Genomic DNA, 27886 nt, shown 5'->3' with positions numbered 1-27886 from the left:
TGTGCATGTTTTCTTGTTTCTTGTACGCTTTCAAACCTGCATCAAACACAGAATGAAAGCCCGACTGGAATTAATCTGCCCTTTAGTCATCACAGTTTGTATCTTTGGTATTTTTAGAATACTTATATATACCAAAGACACCTATTTGAGGTCACGAGTTCAGAGATAGATACAGCATCAGGACTGTGGATGACCTGGTCATTTTTCTGGTTACACAATGAGAAGGTATTCATCTGGTTACACAATGAGAAGGTATACATCTGGTTACACAATGAGAAGGTATTCATCTGGTTACACAATGAGAAGGTATTCATCTGGTTACACAATGAGAAGGTATTCATCTGGTTACACAATGAGAAGGTATACATCTGGTTACACAATGAGAAGGTATTCATCTGGTTACACAATGAGAAGGTATACATCTGGTTACACAATGAGAAGGTATTCATCTGGTTACACAATGAGAAGGTATTCATCTGGTTACACAATGAGAAGGTATTCATGTGAAAATCTGTTTCCTGATGGCAGCTTGCAGGGTGACACAAGTTCGTGTTGGATTGTGACCACATATAAATAGTGAAGGTACACTGCCTAAAGTAATGGTAATATATTGATATAAATAGTGAAGGTACACTGTCTAAAGTAATGGTAATATATTGATATAAACAGTGAAGGTACACTGCCTAAAGTAATGGCAGTATATTGATATAAACAGTGAAGGTACACTGCCTAAAGTAATGGCAGTATATTGTAATAAACAGTGAAGGTACACTGCCTAAAGTAATGGTAATATATTGATATAAATAGTGAAGGTACACTGTCTAAAGTAATGGTAATATATTGATATAAATAGTGAAGGTACACTGTCTAAAGTAATGGTAATATATTGATATAAATAGTGAAGGTACACTGTCTAAAGTAATGGTAATATATTGATATAAATAGTGAAGGTACACTGCCTAAAGTAATGGCAGTATATTGTAATAAACAGTGAAGGTACACTGCCTAAAGTAATGGTAATATATTGGTATAAATAGTGAAGGTACACTGCCTAAAGTAATGGTAATATATTGATATAAACAGTGAAGGTACACTGCCTAAAGTAATGGCAGTATATTGATATAAACAGTGAAGGTACACTGCCTAAAGTAATGGTAATATATTGATATAAACAGTGAAGGTACACTGCCTAAAGTAATGGCAGTATATTGATATAAACAGTGAAGGTACACTGCCTAAAGTAATGGCAGTATATTGATATAAACAGTGAAGGTACACTGCCTAAAGTAATGGTAATATATTGATATAAATAGTGAAGGTACACTGCCTAAAGTAATGGTAATATATTGATATAAATAGTGAAGGTACACTGCCTAAAGTAATGGTAATATATTGTAATAAACAGTGAAGGTACACTGCCTAAAGTAATGGCAGTATATTGATATAAACAGTGAAGGTACACTGCCTAAAGTAATGGCAATATATTGGTATAAATAGTGAAGGTACACTGTCTAAAGTAATGGTAATATATTGGTATAAACAGTGAAGGTACACTGCCTAAAGTAATGGCAGTATATTGATATAAACAGTGAAGGTACACTGCCTAAAGTAATGGCAGTATATTGATATAAACAGTGAAGGTACACTGCCTAAAGTAATGGCAATATATTGGTATAAACAGTGAAGGTACACTGCCTAAAGTAATGGCAATATATTGATATAAACAGTGAAGGTACACTGCCTAAAGTAATGGTAGTATATTGGTATAAACAGTGAAGGTACACTGCCTAAAGTAATGGTAATATATTGATATAAACAGTGAAGGTACACTGCCTAAAGTAATGGCAATATATTGGTATAAATAGTGAAGGTACACTGCCTAAAGTAATGGTAATATATTGATATAAACAGTGAAGGTACACTGCCTAAAGTAATGGTAGTATATTGGTATAAACAGTGAAGGTACACTGCCTAAAGTAATGGTAGTATATTGATATAAATAGTGAAGGTACACTGCCTAAAGTAATGGTAATATATTGGTGAACAAAGGAATTTTGTATCTTTACAAGTGTGAATCTGTTGAATTGTATTATTTAAATGAAAATTTCTGCTTTCTGGATGTGAACCTTACTAAAAATTACTGTTAGTTTCTCTGCAACACGAGGGAATTTGGAAAACACTGGTTTTAAGTACATATTTAATCTCATTAATCTGGCAAACTAGATATTGTGTAAAAGGATTAATGAAGTACATGTACTTAGCTTTAAGTAGGGATCTAAAGGTTACAAAGACCTTGGTATGGGTATCCAAAAACAAACACTAAAGCTGTGTGTTCTCTACATCTGGCATCGAGCAAGTACACTGGTTTGGTTTAATACGTCTTTATATAGAACTCCCATTCGGTAATAACCCCCAGGGGATTTGGCACTCACCAGACATAATCCTGTTCTTAGTACCTGTTTAATATTCTGGATGGAAAGCACCTGGAATTCAACACTGTGTTGGTTAAAACTTGTATTATCTTAACAAATTCCACAACCACTGTATGTGGTGTTGAGAGAAAAAAAAAAAAGAATGGTGTAAAGGGAGATAATTCATAGAACTATTATTTCAATGGCCATACATGGGACGGAAACTTATGAAATACTTGCAAGTTTTTCCATCCCAAGTTACTTGCCTGATTCTTTGAGAGACTGTTACCTATGCATTAAAGAACATGATCCAAGCAATTGCTCTAACAATTCTCTAGGATCCAATCCTCTAATATCACTGGATGCTGTATCTGAAGATGGTCTAAACAATCATTCTACTTTGCCTTGAAGATCCACCTTTTTCTGATGATTCTAAGCTGATTATCGGGAAATATTTCTCTACAACCGTACATATGCAAGAACAAGAGGCCCACAGGCCTTATTGGTCACCTGAATACTAGTCAAAAACTATCACTACTTCCATGGGCTATGAAATCTAGAAAAAATTTCCTGTTCTAAATATCTATTAAGCTAAATTTTAATGTTCAGCAACAGTATAAAACAAGATGTGTTCTGAAAACTTCACTGCCCTCAAAAGTGTATACACTGATGAAAGGCTTTAAATAATAGGTATATCAACATTAAAACATCAAAAGATATGACTAATTTGCCCTGGGTTGTGAAATTCACCATTTTTTTAAATATATCCTTTTCTGCTATTCCTAAGTATGCATTTAGATTTTATACAGTATCAGCAAACTTACACATAAATACTATATATTAAGTTTGGCCCCACCCTGGTGTCAAAACCCTTACTCTGGGGAAAATCAAATTTACAATTTTGTTAAAAGACTACCTGCTCTATCCATTTACTTTCAATTTAGTATCAAAAGCACTAAAGAAAATGTTATTTAAGTGTTTTATACATAAACACTATATAACAAGTTAGGCCCTTCCCTGGGGTCATAACCCCTACTCCAGGGATCATGAAATTTGAAAGTTTGGTAGAGGCCTTTCTGCTCTACATCACTATGCATTTAGTTTTTCTTACATGTGTGTGGTTATTGAGAAGATTTTTGAAAATTGGTCAATTTTGGGCAGTTTTTGCCTTGCCCCTAAGGCCCCAGGAGGTGCAGGAATCCTGAAATTTACAATTTATGTTCCCTTTGTTCCAAATATGTTTGATACCAATTTGAAAAGAATTGGAATGATAGTTATCAAGAAGTTCAAAATGTCTATTGTTCATACATTTAATAACTGACCATTTCGGCCCCACCCTCATACCAAAACCCCTACCCCTGGAATAATCAAATTTACAATTTTGGTAAAGAACTACCTGTTCTTCCTAAATATCTATTTACTTTCAATTTAGTATCAATAGCATTAAAGAAGATGTAATTTAAGTGTTTTCTACATAAACACTATATAACAAGTTTGGCCGCATCCTGGGGTCAGAACCCCTACCCCGGGGATCATGAAATTTACAATTTTGGTAGAGGCCTTCCTGCTCTACATCACTATGCATTTAGTTTTTCTTACATGTGTGTGGTTCTTGAGAAGATTTTTGAAAATTGGTCAATTTTGGGCAGTTTTTGCCCCGCCCCTAGGGGTGCTGGCGTCCTGAAATTTACAATTTATGTCCCCCTTGTCCCAATGATGCTTCATACCAAATTTGAAAAGAATTGGACTGGTAGTTATTAAGAAGAAGTTAAAATTGTTTAATTGTTAACGTACGACAGCGGACGAAAACCAATTGCAATAGGTCACCCGAGTTTACTCAGGTGACCTAAAAATGAGTATATACATACTTAGTGAGAGCTAATTTTAGTTATTCCAGGAAAGATAACTATTACTCACTGTATGGAATAAATTAGTGCTATTCAATTTCAGTAACCGTCGCAATGGTCTAGAGGTTAGAGCGTTTGCCCCCGTATGCGGAAGGCCGGGGTTCCAATCCCAGCCGCAACATACCCAAGTTGTTAAAACAGGTTACGACAATTCCATTGCCAAACACTCAGCATCAGGTGTGAATGTCATGGGTCCTCGGAGATGATCTTAAAAACCGATGTCCCGTGTCACAATAAAGAACCCTCACTGCTCAATGGCCACAAGTGCCGAGCAAGGCCTAAATTTGAAGCCCTTCACCGGTCTTGGTGACATCTCCATATGGATGAAAAATTCTCGAGTGAGACGTTAAATAAGATATGTTATCAATCAATTTTAGCGATCTCATTACTTTTGCTTATAATGCCAAAATCAAATCCTCGCTAAAAATTCTGCTTATATGGTATTTAGATCTCACTGCGCTTCCTTTAGAAGCACGCACTGCACTACCAACATGGGTAATTTCTGCATAATTAGTTTCAATATATTATACTATTTACTCCAAGCTTCCATTATCTTATACCAGCTCAGCAACACAACCAGCATGACATTTATTCCTCATTATTGAACTCTTAATTGGTTCAATGTCACACATAGCTTGTGGACAACTCTTGAAATGTCACCTACATTTGAGACCAACCAATGAACGGGTTCAAAGTTGTGTCGTAGTTTGAGACCATTCTATTGCATGTTTATTTCGACGACTGGTAATTCCAACAGAAATGAAAGTATAATGTAAATATAATAAATTTCATTTTTGAAAATACACGAGGATAAGAACTGCAGTGCTTCACACCGGTCGACTTTTTATGAAGTACCAACTGGAAATCCCGCATGAAGCATCACAATTCACACCCCTGTGTATTTTCAAACTCTTTTGATATTCACATTCAAAACCAATGCACGGCTTTGCAAAGATACAAATGCACTTTAAATTCTATTATCTTTCCTGTACGTGTTTTTGAAAAACATAAATAATGACCTGGTAATGTTATGCAGTAGACTTTTTATTATCAACAAAATTTATAAAAACAAAAAAAAAAAAAAAAAAAAAAAAAAAAAAACTTGACTAAAACAGACTTAATTGTTGGTGACAATGAAAATACACATAATACATAAACAATTTCACAACTGCATTCACTATCACAGAACAGCAGAATCGAAGCCAACTGTTTAACAACTGAAGGAATTTGTAGTCCGCCAAGCTCCGAATGTCGTCTGGCTTTGTACTCTGTCATGTTTTTATCATGATCAGTAGGAACTTCCCTCTTGTCCGAGACAACCTACTGTCTTATTCACTGAAAATTACAAGTCATTTTTCCATGGTCAATATTTTTTCTGTTATTCCTATATTTTGCTTTTGTCCACATAAAGTAATAGCACACAGAATGAATGACATCAGTACATAAATACATTTTGACCTGAGTTGCTACTTTGATTATGTCAGAAGGCATTTGTTTTACTAAGTTTTTGATTTCTTCATAATATCCCTAAAAAGTTTAACCCCCAGTACAGAAATGAAAAATGTACACACGGCAACATAGCCACGGACCGGTGGCTAAACACAAATTACACATGTACAACACAAGACCAGCACTCATCATAAAATGTCAGCTGTGGGCAATTCTTAAATGAGGACTCGAAATTGGTTGAATGAGCAGCAGTATACTTAATCATAAAGGTGTTCTGGAGGAGAAGAGGGGGGGGGGGGGGGGGGGGTTGCTAAAATGTGGAGGCCTTTATAAGGAAGGGGTGCTGCTCCTGGCAACTGATGCGTATACTTAAAGCAATGTCGAGAGATCACAAAAGTAAGGAACGAAAACTGATCCCATCACAGAACTAAACAGTATGCATGCCAAAGGAACTGAAAAAGATCACACTAATATAATACTAATTATTATACAATTCTTATCTCCAGTAGACAGAAATGTTATTTTTCTGACATCAATACTGTGTGGTTTCTCTATGAAAACAGAACTAGGCACATTGGTAGGGTGCATAGAAAATAAACTTATTGGGATTACACTGGTAGTTCTCCTGGTGTACTAACACCTTAATGTCATGGATCCCGGTATCAATTACAAATATCATTTGTAAGTGTCAAGGAAAAAATTTAAAAAATCTTCTTAAAGATGGAGTCCTATTAGCATTCCAAAACATTTTTCATATACAGATAAATTGTGCGTTATTTTTCTTCAGCTCTAATCAGAATGAATTATACCAATATTTTTATTTATTCACACTAAGAGATAAAGTATGATCTAGGTCAGCTGAAAGTTGGGGGTTTTTTTTGGTCAAGGATTCTTGATATATGCACAAGAAGCCCATGCTCACCCAAGTCCACCTGGTCCTGTAACCCTCTTTATTCCCATAAAAAATTTTGAACCCATATTATGACCTGACTCATATTTATAAAAGATGTCCCCATAATTTCACTATTACTCGGATATCTCCACTTTTGAAAAGGGTGTGACCTTTTAACTGAACAATTTTGAATCCCTTTTATCTAATGATGCTTTATCACAAATTTGGTTGAAATTGGTCCAATGGTTCTAGAAAAGAAGTGAAAAATGTTAAAAGTTTACAGACAATGGACAACAGGTGATCAAAAAGCTAACTTGAGCTTATAGCTCAGGTGAGTTAAAAATACACCAAGTCCTGTTTCCTTTTTAATGTATGCATTGGTTCTCAACATTACCTAAGTGTTATAACTCCCTAGTAAAAAAAGACTATCAAGAGAAAAAAGGCTGCATATATTTCTGTTTCTGCAAACAGCACACAATAATTCTGAAAACTATGTAATTTAAGAAATGCGATAGGACTCCAACCTCTAATCTTCACATCACTTCAGTTGGTGCCCCTTTTCTATTTTACGTGTACTTTAAAAATACTTGCTTATTCATAGAAGAAAAAATCAACGTCAAATTTAAAAACAAAAATTCTCTGAATGAGCTAAATTATGAATGGGAAAAGGGGTGTGTGAAGAGACACATGGTAAGGGGGTTAAACACCAATGTAGAAGTACAGAAACACACTGATGAAAACCATACTATCAGTTCACTGACTGACAACTGAACAGAAATAAACCCAAAAATAGAAAATAAAAAATGAGATTCCGAGGAACACCCTGACAATATACACAGAATATCAAATTTCAGATGGTAAAAAGAGGAAACAGTCGCTAATGAATATTCTTTAAAAAAAAAAAACCATAACATTTTTCGTTATTCTTAGACCACATTATATATCTTCAAAATCAACTTGGATATAAATATATTAAGTATAAACCTAACAACAATATTTAAACATGGACAGTAAAAATACTATTTTCACTCTTAAAATGTTGACCTTTAGGATCTGTTTTTCACTATACAATATTCTTTCTTTATGCCCTCATCCATCACCCTATGTTTTATGTTCATTTTTCTAATTCTAAATGAACAAAATTCCACTGAGATTTTTTTCTTTGCACATGATCATCACTCACTAAAATTGAAGTATAAAAATATGAACCTATAACACATCCTAATTAAATATCCGAATTGCACAATCGTAGCTGATAGTTTCCGTTACTATGGGTTTTTATGAGATCAGCTGCAGCTAAGTTACTTGGGAGCAGAGCTAGAATTGTCTGCATTTCACTGTCTTCATTTTGAAGTTCGATTTGAACTCCTAGCGATGTTAAATCAGAAAGCATCTCATCTACTTCCAGTCTGCACAGGCCTGGTGGTACACCATATACTTCTAAGCATTCAGCTGCAATAAAAAAAAATTCTCTTTGTACCAAGAATCATTTTTTTTTAAATTGAAATTTCAAAAACTATGCAGACATCTTAGATATTGTATTAAAAACAAGTTTATAAACTTTTTTTCTCCCGTTATAGTTAACGTTCAAGACATTGGCAATGGAGTGTTTTCTCATTCTACATGCAACTGTACGATAGTCTTCACCAGTACAGAATTTACCAATCAGTTGATGTACCAATAAGTAATCTCTATGTCACATACATTTCAAAGCCACTAAAAGTTATTACCGAGTAACAGAGTCTAGACAAACACAAAATTTAAATAAACAGTTCATGCCCAGAAGCAAAACATCCAGCACGACACGAGTCCAGCTATGTTAGTAAATAAGTCAGAGTTAGTATTTACTTTTGTTATTTCACACCTGAGGGACTCTCACAATCAAAACTGTGGGAGGAGCAGGATTCGGACCCGTCCTTGCTGCCTGAGTGCTTTAGTTTCGGGGGTTTGCTACTTGGCTGATTTGACATTCTGAAATCCACCAAGAAAAGGGTTTTCACTCAAAATCAAGCACTGCCAATACAGTGGTCTAACTTTAAATAAAATCATGCAGCTCTGCAACTGAAGCTTAAAATACAAATTTTCTATGCTTCGGCAAAAATGAACAAATTTAAGCCCTAATTTAACACTGCTTTTTGCAAACTATCCTATATATATAAAGTTTGTACAGCACTACAGCTTTGTCATTCCTTAGTAACCGGCTGTGAGCCCCTCACCTTGGTTTTTGCTGATGAAGTACTGGCTGTAATGGAATCTGTGGTCGTATACTGGGCTGTCCTATCAGTTGAAGGTCTGAAAGTTTTTGAGATGCTTATATTCTCTGCAGACAAATCTGCTTAAACAATTAGTCATCCATCATCATTATTTAAGGTTGACCGATCCTCATGTGATGTCATAGGTTTTTGCAAAAATCTTAATAATTTGAACTTTGCGCATGATAGATATATATTTTTCTGACGAATTTTATTCACTGGATATAATAAAAAATCTGGTAAACTATTTAATACAGAAAAAGTTTATATTTTTCATAGATAATCAATTATTTATGATTTAAAAAATGTTGTCAAGGGCAATAACTCCTATGCTGGAATTTCCTCTACTGGATGTCTATTATACATTGGTTTCCCTAATATCCACAATTAATCTATACATATTTAATAATTAGCAGTTTTTTTAAACTGTTGATATTTAAATTTTGTCATTTCAACAAGTTTTTATCTATTTTTATTATTCTGTTTAACGAAAATGTGTGATTTTCTGATGATGATGTATACTTCTGTTTTTGTATGTCTGACATCTTTAAAAAGGTGGCAACATATACATTTTCTTTGGTTATTAATTAAATTAAACTATATTGAGTGGAAATTAATAAAAATTTTCCACTTTTAACCATTAATATTGATAAGTCACATGAGGATCGAGCTACCTTAAATAAAACATGTAAACTCCTGATAACTACCTGTCTGAATCTGTGTAGGTGGCCTAAGAATCTGTCCTAATTGTCTGGGTCCAGCTACAAGTGGTGATCCTAAGCTCCCTATCCCCCCTAGAACATACTCCTGCTTGTCAGAGTCCTTTTTTGGCAGTGTAGTTTCGAATGTGCATCCTTTGGCACTGACCGTCACCGGGCCTTGGGGTACACTCTGTGTTTGCGAAACCATGCCTGGAATCTGGGGCACTTGCACATTCATTTGCAGGCCACGAATGACAGGAAATGGCTGTGTGGGATTTCCCGTCGGGTTCAGTCCAGCCTGGTTCTGCACTGTCTGATACTGCACTATTTGAGGGCTGGCCACGCGTGGCTGCCCCTGGAATTGAGGAATTGGTGGATACACATACTGTGATGAGGTGGGGGTGGGGAGATTTCCTGGGAGGGGGATGACTCCCGCACCCTGAGGGACAGTCTGAACATGTCCATTAGCACTGGGAAGGGTCTGCTGACTAGGTGGGGAGGTTTGGTAATGTCCTTGATTTGTTCCAAATGTGTAGTTTGTCATTCCTTGCTGTACATTTGGTGTATTAGGATAAAACACTTGTTGGGGCGGTGGCTGCCCTGAGGAATATTGCACAGGGTAAGAGGAATAGGTCACATTGTTTTCACTGTGGGCTACGGGGTAGGCAGTCTGTGAGTAGTTAAATGTGTCCATTGCTTGAGTGGCCACTACAGGGTATGTGTTGTACGATGCTCCATACTGACTCCCAAAGCCTTGTGTAGAACACGCGGGAAAAGTCTGATTTTGCATGTCACCAGACATCTGATGTTGACATTGATTTTGGTAATTAATGGGATACAGGTATCTGACTGCTGGTTGTCCATTAACATTCTGTGAACCCTGATAAAATGGAGGCTGGAAACATAAGGGTTCAAGACCAAGTATTTCAAAGTGGTCTACAGGCAATTCTACTTATATTAAATCAAAACAGAAAATTTTCATGCATCTCTTAACTTCTGAATAAGGCAAAGTGGAAAATAATATTAATCAACCATGAAATTCCTCTAAGTTTCAACAAGAGGCCCACAGGCCTTATCGGTCACCTGAATACTAGTGAAAAAGTATCACTACTTCCATGGGCTATGAAATCTAGAAAAAAATTCCTGTTCTGAATATCTAAGCTAAATTCTAATGTTCAGCAACAGTATAAAACAAGATGTGTTCTTAAAACTTCACTGCCCTCAAAAGTGCATACACTAATGAAAGGCTTTAAATAGGTGTATTAACATTAAAACATCAAAATATATGACTAATTTGGACTCATCCTAAAGTCATAACCCTGGGTTGAGAAATACACCATTTTTTGTACATCCTTTTCTGCTATTTCTAAGTATGCATTTAGATTTTATACAGTATCCGCAAACTTACACATAATTACTATGTATACTAAGTTTGGCCCCACCCTGGGGTTAAAACCCTTACTCTGGGGAAAATCAAATTTACAATTTTGGTAAAAGACTACCTGCTCTATCCATTTACTTTCAATTTAGTATCAAAAGCACTAAAGAAAATGTTATTTAAGTGTTTTACACATAAACACTATATAACAAGTTTGGCCCCGCCTTAGGGTCAGAACCCCTACCCCGGGGATCATGAAATTTATAATTTTGGTAGAGGCCTTCCTGCTCTACATTACTATGCATTTAGTTTTTCTTATATGTGTGTGGTTCTTGAGAAGAAGATTTTTGAAAATTTGTCATTTTGGGGCAGATTTTGCCCTGCCCCATAGGCCCCAGGAGTGCAGGAATCCTGAAATTTACGATTTATGTTCCTTTTGTTCCAAATATGTTTCATACCAAATTTGAAAAGAATTGGAATGATAGTTATCAAGAAGAAGATAAAAATGTCTATTGTTCACACATTTAATAACTGACCATTTTGGCTCCACCCTCATACCAAAACCCCTGGAATAATCAAATTTACAATTTTGGTAAAGAACTACCTGTTCTTCCTAAATATCTATTTACTTTCAATTTAGTATCAATAGCATTAAAGAAGATGTAATTTAAGTGTTTTCCACATAAACACTATATAACAAGTTTGGCCCCGCCCTGGGGTCAGAACCCCTACCCCGGGGATCATGAAATTTACAATTTTGGTAGAGGCCTTCCTGCTCTACATCACTATGCATTTAGTTTTTCTTACATGTGTGTGGTTCTTAAGAAGATTTTTGAAAATTGGTCAAATTTGGGCAGTTTTTGCCCCGCCCCTAGGGCCCCAGGGGTGCTGGAGTCCTAAAATTTAAAATTTTTGTCCCCCTTGTCCCAATGATGCTTCATACCAAATTTGAAAAGAATTGGACTGGTTGTTATTAAGAAGATGTTAAAAATGTTCAATTGTTAACGCACGACAACGGACGAAAACCAATTGCAATAGGTAACCTGAGTGTACTCAGGTGACCTAATAATATTGAGTACCATATTTTAAATTCTTTGTGGGGCAAGATTCTTACCTGGGCAACTGGATAAGACTGCTGAGGTATGTTAACAGATGGTATCTGATTCTGTCCCCCAACCACATACTGGACACTGTTGTGGGGCCCCGGGGGTTCACCCACACTGTCCAGGGATGATTGCTGACTAAGATTCATCGCTGACAGGTGCTTGCACAGCTCTGTCCCAGTCACCCCATCCTGCACCTATTCAATAATCATGCATACTGTCATCAAATTGCATATGATTTCATCAGTTTTTATTTACCTACGTCTAAACAGTAGAGTTCCTCTTTGGTTTCTTACAAAGACTGAGAAATTTAGCACATGATAGAAGTCTAGGCATTCAAATGCAATCCAGTTTTATCTTTTGAAAAATACTTGTTTTCAGTAGTATGGTTATTCAAAATATAAATTTGTACTGTGGGATATCATGTAAAACATTAAGCTTGACAGATAGTCTGTATAAATTTGTCCTGTGGGATATCATGTAAAACATTAAGCTTGACAGATAGTCTGTATAAATTTGTACTGTGGGATATCATGTAAAACATTAAGCTTGACAGATAGTCTGTATAAATTTGTCCTGTGGGATATCATGTAAAACATTAAGCTTGACAGATAGTCTGTATAAATTTGTCCTGTGGGATATCATGTAAAACATTAAGCTTGACAGATAGTCTGTATAAATTTGTCCTGTGGGATATCATGTAAAACATTAAGCTTGACAGATAGTCTGTATAAATTTGTCCTGTGGGATATCATGTAAAACATTAAGCTTGACAGATAGTCTGTATAAATTTGTCCTGTGGGATATCATGTAAAACATTAAGCTTGACAGATAGTCTGTATAAATTTGTCCTGTGGGATATCATGTAAAACATTAAGCTTGACAGATAGTCTGTATAAATTTGTACTGTGGGATATCATGTAAAACATTAAGCTTGACAGATAGTCTGTATAAATTTGTCCTGTGGGATATCACGTAAAACATTAAGCTTGACAGATAGTCTGTATAAATTTGTCCTGTGGGATATCACGTAAAACATTAAGCTTGACAGATAGTCTGTATAAATTTGTCCTGTGGGATATCACGTAAAACATTAAGCTTGACAGATAGTCTGTATAAATTTGTCCTGTGGGATATCACGTAAAACATTAAGCTTGACAGATAGTCTGTATAAATTTGTCCTGTGGGATATCACGTAAAACATTAAGCTTGACAGATAGTCTGTATAAATTTGTCCTGTGGGATATCATGTAAAACATTAAGCTTGACAGATAGTCTGTATAAATTTGTCCTGTGGGATATCATGTAAAACATTAAGCTTGACAGATAGTCTGTATAAATTTGTCCTGTGGGATATCATGTAAAACATTAAGCTTGACAGATAGTCTGTATAAATTTGTCCTGTGGGATATCATGTAAAACATTAAGCTTGACAGATAGTCTGTATAAATTTGTCCTGTGGGATATCATGTAAAACATTAAGCTTGACAGATAGTCTGTATAAATTTGTCCTGTGGGATATCATGTAAAACATTAAGCTTGACAGATAGTCTGTATAAATTTGTCCTGTGGGATATCATGTAAAACATTAAGCTTGACAGTCTGTATAAATTTGTCCTGTGGGATATCATGTAAAACATTAAGCTTGACAGATAGTCTGTATAAATTTGTACTGTGGAATATCATGTAAAACATTAAGCTTGACAGATAGTCTGTATAAAGAACAAGGTACAGTTGTATACATGAAAAGGCCCAAAAAAATTCTCTCTATAAAATGTGTCTGGAATTAACCTTAATCAGCGTTTTAAGAAAGTAAAATAAATGCCAGGTATACTATATCAACAAAATCAGAATGATAGTCCTAAATGGATAGCATTATGACATCATGAATAAGACATTTCCCGCCTTTTTCTCAAAATAAGCCTGAAAACTGTCAAATGTCATACAAATTATTGCTCAGGAAAAGATGTGCGCATTTGTCGAGCAAAATGAAAATGATATATATTGTGTATTATTTTGAGATGAAAAACATACTTCAATATGAATTTGCTGGACGCATGCGCTGTATGTTTTCTAAAAGGAAAACCACCTGAATTTGTGGATATTTTCATTGAAAATGGCATTTTTGCAATTTTATGCCAACTTCAAGCTCTCGTCATATGACACAAATCATTTTGCTGATCAAACTGAGTGAATTTTGGGTTTGCTAAACTATTCCTTAATTGAATGCCAGGATTTGAGCTCCAAGTGAAATCATCAATATTTTGGGCCAGATGACTGTAGAAACTGTACCTTGCTCTTTGTACTGTGGGATATAATGTAAAACATTAAGGTTGATAGATAGTCTGTCCAGTTCCATATAGCAAAACATTTATATTGACAGTAGATAAATTCTCTGCTGTAAAACATGAAGATTAACAGATTATATGCTGTGTAACATTAGATTAACAGATTATATGCTGTGTAACATTAGATTAACAGATTATATGCTGTGTAACATTAGATTAACAGATTATATGTTGTGTAACATTAGATTAACAGATTATATGCTGTGTAACATGAAGATTAACAGATTATATCCTGTGTAACATTAAGATTAACAGATTATATGCTGTGTAACATTAGATTAACAGATCATCTGCTGTGTAACATTAGATTAACAGATTATATGTTGTGTAACATTAAGATTAACAGATTATATGCTGTGTAACATGAAGATTAACAGATTATATGTTGTGTAACATTAGATTAACAGATTATATGTTGTGTAACATTAAGATTAACAGATCATCTGCGGTGTAACATTAGATTGACAGATTATATGCTGTGTAACATGAAGATTAACAGATTATATCCTGTGTAACATTAGATTAACAGATTATATGTTGTGTAACATGAAGATTAACAGATTATATGCTGTGTAACATTAGATTAACAGATTATATGTTGTGTAACATTAGATTAACAGATTATATGTTGTGTAACATTAGATTAACAGATTATATGCTGTGTAACATGAAGATTAACAGATTATATCCTGTGTAACATGAAGATTAACAGATTATATCCTGTGTAACATTAAAATTAACAGATTATATGTTGTAAATTCTCTGTTGATAGTGCATTGATTAACAATGTACTGTTTGATTACCGAGCTCTGCGTCCAGACTTCTGATGCCTGGAACACTGACGTAGACGGCTGGCCGTTGGGGAGGGGCATGTTAGGATTGTAGGTATACACACTGCCATCTGGGTTAGAGTAGGGTTGACCTGTAACAATACAGAGGATGTAATACGACAAGGTTAAAGCATGTCTACTTGGCCTACATTGTAAAATGTTTTTGACGGAATGAGATTCTCTTGGGTTGCCTTATATTCAGAAATGACATTTTTGAATAGATTTTTAAGCATTGCCAGTATCCATAATGTTTTATATGTACAATGAGGATAGGTACAGCTTTTATTGTTTTATTTATTTTCTATGTATTATGTGTATAACATTCCCTTGTAAGGTATATATGCATTGTAAAGCACCTTTGAGCGTACATAGTGTATGAAAAGGGTGCTATATAAATATGGTATTATTATTATTTATTATTATAAAAATTGCATTTACTGTTTATGTATTTGTATATACTACGATCCTGTTGTATAATCAGTTACCTGTCTGAGGGTTGATGATGATCGCACCTGGTGGGATATTTCTGTAATCAGAGGCTACCCATAATGCTTGATTCTGTCCTTGACTCGATAGAAAACCTGCAGGAAACGCAAGAAATTTAGGCAATATAGAATCACTAGCCAAGCTTTCAGGGTACATCAGGGGAGTTTCACTGACAGTTTCATATGACCAAATTACGAATGCCTCCAGAGGTGTATATTTACTGGTCAAATACCACACAGCTCACAAAATGGTATCACACAGCTAAAATACTGGTACTACTAGATGCTAAATTACTCATTTTACCCAGATCTGCTAATATATGAGCATCATCCAGATTTCTCCAGTTAAAATACATACCATTTAGCAGGTTTATTCCGCGGGTCTAAAATTTGGCGATTTGCTGGCTCAAAGGTATGCTAATAATTTTAGAGGATTAAATTTTGGCAGACAGGGAAGTGTTGTCTCTCTTTCAAATACTGAAGTCGCAATTGGGTGCATATTTGGTGACTGAAATTTTGGCGGAAAGCTATCTAACCGCCAAAATTATAAATTCGCGGAAAAAAACCTGCTATATGGTATATCGCCCAGCTAAAATACCAGCAGTACTCAGATTCGCCCACCTAAAAATATAATTTATAGGTGTCAAAATCTGGACCTTCTGAATGCAAGGAAAAGAGCAATATTTTATCCATAGCTCTGTGTTATGAAAAGAAAGACTCGTTTTTTGCCAAGTTTGGTTGAAATTGGACCAGTGGTTCTAGGAAAACAAATGTATCCTCACGTCCCAACAATATGCACATCAAAAAATTGTACAAAGTTTCAAATCTATCCAATAAGCCATACAGGAGGAAAAGCTTCACAAAATGTTGTAACAGACAGAAAGTACAAAACAATGTTTTGCCCTGAAAGAAAGGAGACATGAATACCGGTACAACCCAGAGCTGCCCAGGTAAATATCTGGTGTTACTCCGATTTGCCCACCTATAATGCCGGTATTATCCAGGATTTTCCCAGCTAAACTGAAAGTGTATACCATGCACTTCTGAAGTATTGGGTGATTGTTTGAAGACTACCTACCCTGATGTATCGGGGACTGTACTGGACCAGTAGAGCTACCACACGACAGAGGAGAGCTTCCAGATCGACTGCCTGGAGGTGTAGCAAAATGTCTTTGAAAACCCGGGCTAGCTGTCCCAGAGTTCATTGAGTCTAAAAATATCCAATAAATTCAATCAAGGAAATTTATTATTTTTTTTAACACTCTATGCTCTCTCTCTCTCTCTCTCTCTCTCTCTGTTATCAAAACTTACACATAAACTTTCAAAAGTAGCATCAATATGAATATCAAGGAATAGAGTGGTACAACTCTACATATCTCACATCATGTACAGCTTAATGATGTGTGGATCAGGTACAACAAAACATTCTGTTAATACCTGCTTTACACAGACTCTGACTCTTGTTGGCAGTCTTGATATGTTGTGAGTGGGCCTGAGACATTCCACCAAAGCTATTGGCCTTTGGAATTCCTTTGGATTTGGAAGAGCAATCTGTTCCATACCCACTTGAATCCGTGGAACTCCAAGGGTGGCCCTCTGAGCTCTTACTGATACTGGAAGGACGAATAGGCTTCTTACTGAAAGGACAGAGTGCAGTTATCATGAGAAAGTCATCTTCTACAGTTTTGCTTATCTCACTGCGATCCTTTTCAGACTTCTCACTGATGCAGTGATTACTAGTACTGGTAATTTAAAATTTATTAGCACTTTCACTGTGCATTGTATCTTACATCTTCAAAATAAAATTCATAATGATAATTTCATAAATATCAAAGGCAATGATCTGATGAGTCATATTTTCCAGTACTTACCCGACATACATCATGTTTGGAATTCCATTTTTCATCTCATCCTCAGTAAATGCCATTGGCTGAAGAAAAGATATCATAAATGGACTGACATTAAGCATCAATTTGTAATTTAGTATTAATTCATGTGTCAAAATCCATAGACCCCTGCATCTACATCATATTTTGGATACTTCTGTAAAATTTTGAAAAACTGCTCTCTAAATTTCAAGCTAAAAAATATTCAATGTATGCATCATACAAAACCAGGTCTGTATAGATAGAGCCCCCACCCCTATCTGTTCAGAATTTAAAAAAATAAATCAAACACGTCAATCTCTGAAAATTTGTGTAGTATTTCCCCATCCTCCCTTGGAAATCACTTATGACAGGCCAGGCTAAAGAATCCTTTTAGTATTATTTGCTTCTATATACTCATCTAGAGATAATTATTGCAATGGGAAGATTTTAATATTTCCGTATCAGTACATATCTTTTTCTTGAAATAAAGCATGTGGTCTCTAGAATTACCTCCTGGCATGGATCAGCATCACAGCTATTGAAAATTTTACTCCGTACTTTCTCATAACGTTTTCTTCTTTCTTCAAATGATCTTGCTTTTGTGTGTGCTAAAGAGGGTTTGTCTAAATTTCTTGGGTATATCTAGAAAAAGAAATAAATCTATTCGAATATTTTCTCGTTGGACATTTCAAATGATATAGCTGAAGCATGACGGACACATCATACATCATTATAGATTATTTTTTAGATACAGGTATAAGAAATAAGAGGCCCATGAGCCTTGATGGTCAACTGAATAGCACACCAAAAATATACTTAAATCAAAAGTGTTGAAAAGTGGGTGATGGGGGAAACAATTTGATAAAACTTAAACCTACACTAGTTGTGGAAAGATGATCTCTTAAATCTATTCAGAAAACTTTGAACCCCAATAGTGACCCCACTTTGGTCATGGTTTGAACAAACTTATATTTACACTACATGATATCAAATATTGCATATCTATTTGTATACTGTAGCTTCATGTAACAAACTTCAAATTTCCATTTTATAAGAAAGCTTTCATCAGAATTTTAGCTTTTCAGATGAGGCGGTTCTTGAGAAGACTTTTTTTAAACAGTTCACCCTATTTCATAATTACCTCCCTTTGGTAGAGAAAAAACATACTTCATTTAAAGAAATTAAGTTTGGACAGGGACTGACACTAACGGCTGTCCGATTGTCCGGGACAACTTAAAACGGTGGTCGGACAACTAAGTTCTGTAGTTTACCTGTCCGATGGGACAACCAAAAATAAATGAAGGGTATCCGTGAAATTTTAATAAATTCTACGTGAAAAGAGTCCTTAAAGTTTTTGAAGTACATCTCGTCGATAGAAATAATCTGATAATCAATATGGCGTTTTTCTGGTTTTCCCTGATCTAAATTTAGATTGTTCATTAATATCGACCAATCAGCTTCACGGTGTATTTTAATCGCGCCAATCAGATGTCTCTATTGTCGCGTGATTCTTGGAAGTGAACAAACAGATATAGAACACTTTTTCCGAAGTTAAAATTGAATAATTTTTACGAAAAACATGTCCAAAATGAAAAATTATCAATAGGTTATCAAATAATAATTTATTAAAAAGAATTTAAGGGGAATATTCTCTGATTATTTGATCCATTATAGTCTTAAATAAAACATATTACGACGTAAGAAATGACATGTCAGCTTGATGCCAGAAATGAGTGTCATTCAGATCGGGCATCATTTCTACATCATAACTAAGTGTTCTGCCTGCAAACATTAAGGTAAAAATGTATATACATAGATTGCTGTCTGAGTGACAGGAGTTTTGAAACCATTCAATACATTATTATTAATTAATGATTTCACATGGAGATCACAAGAAAACCAGGGTAACACTATTAATAAAAAAACACTCATGAGAATGCAATGCATATACATTACAGTTTTTTGTTGGTCAGTTTCGGACAAGTACATTTTCCATTCCGACAACCTAAATTTCATGTTAACTTGTCCGAAGGGACAGGTTGGTATTAAAATTAGTGTCAGTCCCTGTTGGATGAATTTGGTCCAACAGTTCTCAAAAACTTGAAAATATGAAAAATTTATGACAGATAACTATGACCACAATGAAAATAATGATGACAAAATCCAATGACAAACAAATCTCGCCTTTGGCTCGGGTGAGCTAACAAAACAGAAATGTCCCTAATTATAATATAATCAATCCTGAATCAGTTTTTAATATTGATCTCAGTTACAAACCAATTACAATTGTAATAGAAACCATGACTCATCACTCTGTAGTGACGCGTAATCTACCTGGTACCATAATCCAAGCATTGGGAAGTTCACAGCAATTCAAAACTAAACACTTTTCTTACTACTAAAGTATAAATTGACATTGTAAACCGAGTATATCAGATTTAATCAAGTCATTGCTAACAAATTGGCTTTAACTAGAACTGTCCTAATAGGACTAATACCCCCCGCGGGACATATAAGATGATGGGAAATATTTAATGCAAGCACATTGGATATTTTCACATTATCTACAGGGCAATCAATGTGAATGCAGAAGTGTATATTCTACAGTACAGCAGTACATGAAATATTAAAAATATGCTTAATATAAACAATGAATACTATTTGGCACATTTTAGGCTGTATGATTGCAAATCCCTGGTCAACTCTTCTAGTCTTTAGTTTATATTCACTTTGTTAAAGATCATTATGTTATGCCAACTTTACTTTGTCATTAGAAATAAACTCTGGACAAATTGTGTCTATTACTACAAGTACAACCAAACCAGAAAATGTCCGTAACTTCCATAACTGTTAAAATATTTCAATGAAAATAGAAGATGCACAACTACATTATATATATAAGATGAGAATAAAGTTTGAATCAAATCTGTTCAACGGTATTAGAATTAAACTCTGGACAAAGTGCGCAACCCCCAAAATGAAAAGAAAATGTGTGTAACTTCTATAACTGTTAAAATATTTCAATGAAAATAGGAGATGCACAACTACAAAATATATAGAAGATGTGCATAAAGTTTGAATGAAATATGTCCAGCGGTATTAGAAATAAACTTCGGACAAATTGCGTCTACGGACAAACGGAGGGACAGACGGACGGACAAAGTGATTCCAGTATACCCCCCCAAACTTCGTTTGCGGGGGGTATAAAAATATTACGAGTTGTGAAAACTATACAGGTAACTTTATATATAAATGATGAAATATAATTTGATCACTTAAAAGTTGACAACATGATCATAAATTCAGGAGGCCTGATACACACATCCAAGATAATTAATTGGCAGTTACTGAATCCTGTCGAAAGTGTCTATGTCACCATAAAAAATGATGTAAAAAAAAGGAAAAAAAAGATAATTCAGTCTACTTATCTCTCCTTCTCCCCCCCCCCTCCCCCACCCCACCCCACCCCCTTAAGCTATTTGACTTGTGTGGGAAACATTTTACAAATATAGAGACAATTTGTTACCATATGTGAATTGGTGACCTTGATCTATGAATCTCAAAAGTCATATCAGTCTCATCTTTATCAAGTTTGTGTGATAAAGACCTTTCATGTGAAGTTTCAGTGCTAAACCTCAAACAGTATTTTGAGGTATTATCTCGGCAGCATTTCTCACAATTTGAGAATGGTGACCTTTGACGAAAGGGGTCAACCTTTAGTGGGAGTATCTTCATTGTGAAATTTCCCTGCTAATGTAATATCATCCAGAAACCATAGTCTACCATGTCATTAAGTGACCTTGACACTGCAGTCAACCTTTAAGCATGCAGTCTCTTCATGTCCAGCTTCATTCCTAGCAAAAAGGGCCCTTAAGCATATTAGTGCCAAAGTGTGAACTATAAAGAACAACCTCTCAAAATATCAGAGCAATAATGATTGTTGTTAAATATTAGTTAATCAAAGATGAAAACCGACTCGTGATTGGTAATCGTGACCCTTTTCTTTACAAGTATGCAAAAATGACGTCACGTTTTTTCATTATGACGTTTTTTTTTTTTAAAACGTGGGATAAGATAAGGGTCTTTTTTGCTAGGAACGGCATTTTGAAGTATCATCCATTTCCCAAAATATATGACCTGGTGACCTTGAACCCTCTACCTTAAAAATGAATTGAGGTCACAAAGACTCTTCTAATGAAGCTTCATGCCTAAAGCTCAAACAATGCTGAAGATATCATCCAGAAGGAAATCAGAGCAAATATTGGGTGCAAGTGCTTGTTTGCAAGAAATTAATTTTTTCAAAGCCTGATTTCTCAATAGAACTTAAGAAAGAGGGGTAATGGAAGTTTCTAAGTTGACATAAACACACAATGGCAAGATATCAGACGACACAGACTCATACTTGGACTATTAATGTGTCTATCTAGTGGGCATTTAATAATTCTGTAATCACTATAACTGTAAAAAACAAGAGGCCCACAGGTACATACACTGATGAAAGGCTTTACATAATATAATAGGTGTATTAACATTAAAACATCAAAAGATATGACTAATTTGGACCCATCCTCAAGTCAAAACCCTGGGTTGTGAAATTCACCATGTTTTGTACATCCTTTTCTGCTATTCCTAAGTATGCATTTAGATTAAGTTTGGCCCCACCCTAGGATCAGAACCCTTACTCTGGGGATCATCAAAATTACAATTTTGGCAAAAGACTACCCGCTCTTTCTAAATATCCATTTACTTTCAATTTAGTATCAATAACACTAAAGAAGATGTTATTTAAGTGTTTTACACATGGACACTATATAGTAAGTTTGGCCCCGCCCTGGGGTCAGAACCCCTACCCCGGGGATCATGAAATTTACAATTTTGGTAGAGGACTTCCTGTTCTACATAACTATGCATTCAGTGTTTCTTAAACATATGCAGTTCTAAAGAAGATTTTTGAAAATTGGTAAATTTTGGGCAGTTTTTGCCCCACCCCTAAGGCCTCGGGGGTGCTGGAGTCCTGAAATTTACAATTTATGTCCCCCTTGATGCTTCATACCAAATTTGAAAAGAATTGGACTGGTAGTTATCAAGAAGAAGTTAAAAATGTTCAATTGTTAATGGACGATGCACGACAACGGACGACAACCAATAGCAATTGGTCACCAGAGTTTACTCAGGTGACCTAAAAAGGGTTTGCGTGTATCAGGCCTAAACAATTCTAAAATAACCCCAGCTTGTTCTGCCTACCCTTGTTTGTGTGCATTTGTGTTGACTTTTCAATTACATTAATCAAATATCACAAAGGATAAATAAATCACCAGAAAGCCCAGCGGTGATTGGTGAATACGTACATCCCGGTCATCTAAACTCTTGTTCTCTCTCTGAATAATGGACTTGACTTTAGGTCCAGACTCTAGGTTATCAATATGTTCCTTAAAGCTGAAGTCAGGTCTATAAAAAAAGACGTGAATAATAAATACACAATTATATCCAAAAAATCAATATTAATTTTGTTCATTTAGGAAAACAGATACAATTACTACTAGCTGTGTGCAACTTGAGCCTTTTTACCAGTGCTAAAAAAGACAATGTTCATATTTGTTGTGACATCACATAGTAGTGAACGGCAATATGATACAATTCATACAACGTAGGAATAGACCTGACACTTCCTGGGTCTCTTTCCACATAGATCAAATGATATTTATAACACAGTCTGCCTACCAATATTGAATTTTACAAATTCTTTTAATCTCATCTGTGTTTTACATCTTAGTGCGTTGGCATGGAAACCTTCACCTGGATTCTACACACCACATACAATGTGCTAGATTTCTACCACCTTGTCACACGATGTCTTAGGTAATTGAAGTCGATTCCATGACAAATTTCACTTTGATTTCAGATAAATGTGGATGGGAAATAAGAGTTGGCTGTTAATTTCCTGCAGAGGGTGATGTGACATTTTTAGTGATGAGCAACAGCACATTATTGTGCAATGTTACTGACACAACCCCCTGCTACTGCCAGCATGGGGGACCTCTATTGTGATAATCACACAACACACAACCCTCTCCTCTTGGGGACTGATTTATTAACTATGCACTGTTTGTTCTTGCCATCTTAAATAGGGTCTCTATTATCCTAGCCGATATTTTCCCTACAGAAAAAACGAACTCATCTCATCACATCTGAGCTATGAAATATTTACATCAGCTTTATAACCTTATTTCCAAAAATAGCTAACCCGATGATCACAGACATATCTCTTGAATAAGTGATCAGTTTTTTACCACATTCAATATTCCCTTTAGGCAGTCTGCCAGCGAGAAATAGCCACCAGGATTATTATCATTGCACTACTGTTTCAAACCTACTGTCAATTTGACACAAAAGGTGTAACTTTTTTGCCCAGGAGGACTTGGCCATACATCATGGCAATCATTAGTGACCATGCCACACACAGGTCTTGTGTTAAATAAGAACATCAGTAAAACTAATGGATGCTTCCCGATTTATTAGGAATTTCTGCTGCCTATGTGAATTGTGAAAAAGACAAATATTGTAAAAACAATTCATTACTTCTGCCTAACAAGACTTTCAAGTCATGCATTCATAGTGACTTTGACCTTGGAGATATGAACCTGAATGAGGACAATAAGCCCACAAGCCTTATTGGTCACCTAATATAAGTTAAAAGTATCACTAGTCCCAGGGACTACCAAATCTATGATCATTTTCCTGTTCTGCATATCTAAGTCAAATGTAAAATTCACAATTTTGGTACATCCCTTTCTGCTTCTCCTAAATATGCATTAAGTTTTCATACAGTATCAGCTAAATTAAAGATGTCTTTTAATACGCCGGTTTCGAGATACGTTCGAGTGATTTCCCTTTGAAGAACTCTCGTACATAGAAAGGCGCGAAACAACTTGTTTACATGCGGGAGTGGGACGAATATTCATCACTGCTTAAGTGAATGTACTCAGTAAGTCTCTCATACGCTGTTTCATCGCCCAAATTCAACTGATACATAAACTAAGTAAATGATAAGTATTCAGGGAGTAATTAAATACATGGAATTCTTATTATATCACGTAATTTTGTTGGTCGTAGGTATCATATCCAGGATATCACTTTCAAATATGACATTGTTTTTATGTTTCTGCTTTTGTAAAACATTTCTTTCAATAGTATTTCGTATTTCCAACATTTTAATATTTAAAGAGAAGCCGCTTTTAATACATTTCATCGTCTTCCTCACTGACGGTAGGTTTACTCTGTCCCACTTAGTCCCTCAAAGTTCTACTAAATGTACCTCCTACACAGGAGAGCTCTTATCTCGAAACTGATGTATTGATAAACACAATATGCCAAATTTAGCCCACCCTGGAGTCATAACCTGTACCCCAGGGATCACGAAATTTACTAATTTTGGTAGAGCCCTTCCTGCTCTACATGATTATGCATTTAGTTTTCCTTACAGATGTGTGGTTGTGGAAATTTTTGGAGGTTTTTGCCCTGCCCCTAAGTTCCCTCTTGTCCCAAACATGCTTCATACCAAATTTGAAAAGAATTGGAAGAGTAGTTAATGTATGATGGATTATGGATGAATGCAGACCAACCCAACAAATAGGTCACCTTTAGAGTGACCTGTGTCCCCTAAAAGGATACGACAAAGTCATAACCAAGAATACTAAGTGTGGTCTTTGGTGAAAGAGAAAGACAGAGATTGGCCTTGACCTTGAATGTTTGACTTTGAGTACAGTTCAGTACACTACCCTCGGTCAATAGCAAATCATGTAATACATTAAGGACACATCGACCACACAAGTTTTCAAGTCATAACTTTGCAGTTCAATTGCAAGCACTGTGAGAATCATGATCTATATTAAGGGATAGTTGAAGTCTAATACTGATTTCAACATGTTTGAGGTCAAGAATCCATATGACATTTGATTTCATAAAAGAAACAAGGATTTTATGAAGAAGTAATAAGGATGGCCAAAGCATGTCTGAACCACCTAAACCTTACAGTTACTTAAGGCCTGAAACAAAAAATACAAACTGGTCACTCATCCGGAAAATGAAGGTCACATACAACAACTGAATCATCAACAGTTGTGTTTATTCATGCATAAAGTTTGAATAACAGAGAAGTTATATTTACTGATGAATGGACAACTCCTGAGAGCTAAACATTCAGCGGCAATACTCTCATGGCTGAAACCACTCCCATGGGAATCACTTGATTAATGAAACTTTCAACTTCACTTATAAGTCGGTTGTATAGTTTTTAGGTTATTTTAGAGGGAATTGCCATTGACCCATTTATAAGTCGGTCTAACTTTTTTCAAGAATCGGTTGACAATTTCAAATCAATGCTCTAATGTTTTTACTTGTGTTTCAAATAATATTTTGAGAAATGCACCGATATTTGGTATTTTTCACCCAACAAATCAATTTCATATCAATACTTTTATGTATTTATCTGTGTTCCAATAATATTTTGGGATATGACATCGATATTTCACTTTTTATTCTCAACAAATTAAACAGTTACTATTTTGTTTATTTTGTCCATGTTTTTGTCGTTTAAAAAATACTAGGCTATATATTGCACCGTCCAGAAAAATACTAATCTTCTTAGGACACTCCTACAAGTCAGACATAGTTTTGGACCAAAATTTAAATCCGACTTATAGGCAAGTATATATGGTATTCCACTTCCAAAGAGATTCACTAATTCATGTTCTGTCTTTTCCAAATTAAGGAGGAATAACTAACCTGAGAAAATGGCTAATACCTTGTTTGAAATTTGATTTATGAAGTACAACCATTTTCATGTCTGTTGATTGGTACTCAAATTTGTCTGATAAAAGCTGGTTGATTGTGATTAAGGGTTTTTTGTTTAATGAACGATGCATCACAATGAGGACACCACATTATCATTGAGGACACCACATTATCATTGAGGACACCACATTATCATTGAGGACACCACATTATCATTGAGGACACCACATTATCATTGAGGACACCACATTATCATTGAAGACACCACATTATCATTGAGGACACCACATTGTCCAAGAGGACTCCACATTGTCCTTGAGGACACATTAGCATTTAGAAAACCACATTACCAAGGAGAACATATCATTAAGGACACCATGTTTGCCTATTGATCACTTGTATCTTAGAATTCCTTTCTGCTGTGTACTTACATTCTTTTATTGGAGGTTTTGTTGACAATAACACATTTCCCTGTCTGGTCTACATTATGGTCCAATCCAAAGTAAGCTGCAATCCTGTGTACCAGCATCCTGTCATATGAAGACATCTGAGGAAATTTTAAGTAGTGGTGCCTGAAAAAAGAAAATTGTTAATCATGCTGTGAAAAGAGGGAAACCATTAAAACCTGTGAATCAATCAAATTATGGAATTACTTAACTCAACAATTTACACTCAATCAATTCTCTTTCCAATTCAGCTTAACATTATGTCGATTTCAAAATACTATATTTAGTCATTGCAATTTAAGGCCCTCCCATTCATACTACAGTACTTACTTGGGCTCATTAATAAAGTTGATCAGATCCGTTTCCAATTTCAGCAACATATTTCTATCTTTGGGAGATTTATTTATTGTTTTGTGGATGAAGTCCTCTAGATTAATTCCTGTAGAATCTTTGTATGGAGAGGAATCTATACTCGAATCTGGAAAAAATATCCAGAATCTGTTACAAAGTACAGTCAAATCAGATTGTTATGAATCTGTTACAAAGTACAGTCAAACCTGAGTGTTATGACCATATTGACAGTAAATATTATTTATATTACACCCTTATAGAAACAAACTAGGGCTCAACAAAGCAGAGTTTCCCCATCACAAATCTTCCTCCAGCGTCTGCAACCTTTTCCATTTAAACCCTAAACTAGTTCTAGTACTGTGGAATCATTACAATTCATGGTGGCTCAATTTTCGTGGAATTCGTGGGTACCCCTCACCCACGAATTTACATCCTCAACGAACATATATTCTACATACACACACAATTTATATTACAAATATATAAATCCATGAAATTACGTCCCCACAAACCCGTAAAAATTCAGCAATCCACGAAAATTGGTCCCCACGAATTTAAATGATTCTACAGTATTTCAATAAGATTTTAAAAGATGGAACTTAAAACTTGTACTTTAATAAGGGCAAATCAGATGCTTAACTTTTCCACATTACAATTCTGCTGCCAGGAGAT

The 27886-nt window shown here is 35.2% G+C and overlaps 1 protein-coding gene across 10 annotated transcripts in view; it reads right to left on the bottom strand.

Annotated features, from left to right (window-relative positions):
• Window positions 1-5341: 5341 nt before the first annotated feature.
• Window positions 5342-27886, bottom strand: part of LOC125683608 (cAMP-regulated phosphoprotein 21-like) — a 62757-nt gene continuing 40212 nt past the window's right edge. For 4 of the 10 annotated variants that reach the window (XM_048924946.2, XM_048924941.2, XM_048924942.2 and 1 more), the window contains 14 exons: window positions 27194-27341; window positions 26849-26989; window positions 22940-23072; window positions 18135-18266; window positions 17628-17686; window positions 17194-17393; window positions 16835-16966; window positions 15757-15852; window positions 15245-15363; window positions 12105-12290; window positions 9619-10507; window positions 8876-8951; window positions 8524-8630; window positions 5342-8111 (listed from right to left, as the gene is read on the bottom strand). In XM_048924946.2, the coding sequence (XP_048780903.2) occupies window positions 7885-8111; window positions 8524-8630; window positions 8876-8951; window positions 9619-10507; window positions 12105-12290; window positions 15245-15363; window positions 15757-15852; window positions 16835-16966; window positions 17194-17393; window positions 17628-17686; window positions 18135-18266; window positions 22940-23072; window positions 26849-26989; window positions 27194-27341 (2645 nt within the window). In that variant the 3' untranslated portion in view covers window positions 5342-7884. The remainder of the gene's footprint in view (window positions 8112-8523; window positions 8631-8875; window positions 8952-9618; window positions 10508-12104; window positions 12291-15244; window positions 15364-15756; window positions 15853-16834; window positions 16967-17193; window positions 17394-17627; window positions 17687-18134; window positions 18267-22939; window positions 23073-26848; window positions 26990-27193; window positions 27342-27886) is intronic. The other 6 variants (XM_048924944.2, XM_056142736.1, XM_048924943.2 and 3 more) reach the window with 5 other exon arrangements.

This window comes from Ostrea edulis, chromosome 6, assembly GCF_947568905.1.
Source record: "Ostrea edulis chromosome 6, xbOstEdul1.1, whole genome shotgun sequence".
NCBI lineage: Eukaryota > Metazoa > Mollusca > Bivalvia > Ostreida > Ostreidae > Ostrea > Ostrea edulis.
The sequence above is the reverse complement of the archived record's forward strand: the minus strand, read 5'-3'. Positions and strand labels throughout refer to the sequence as shown.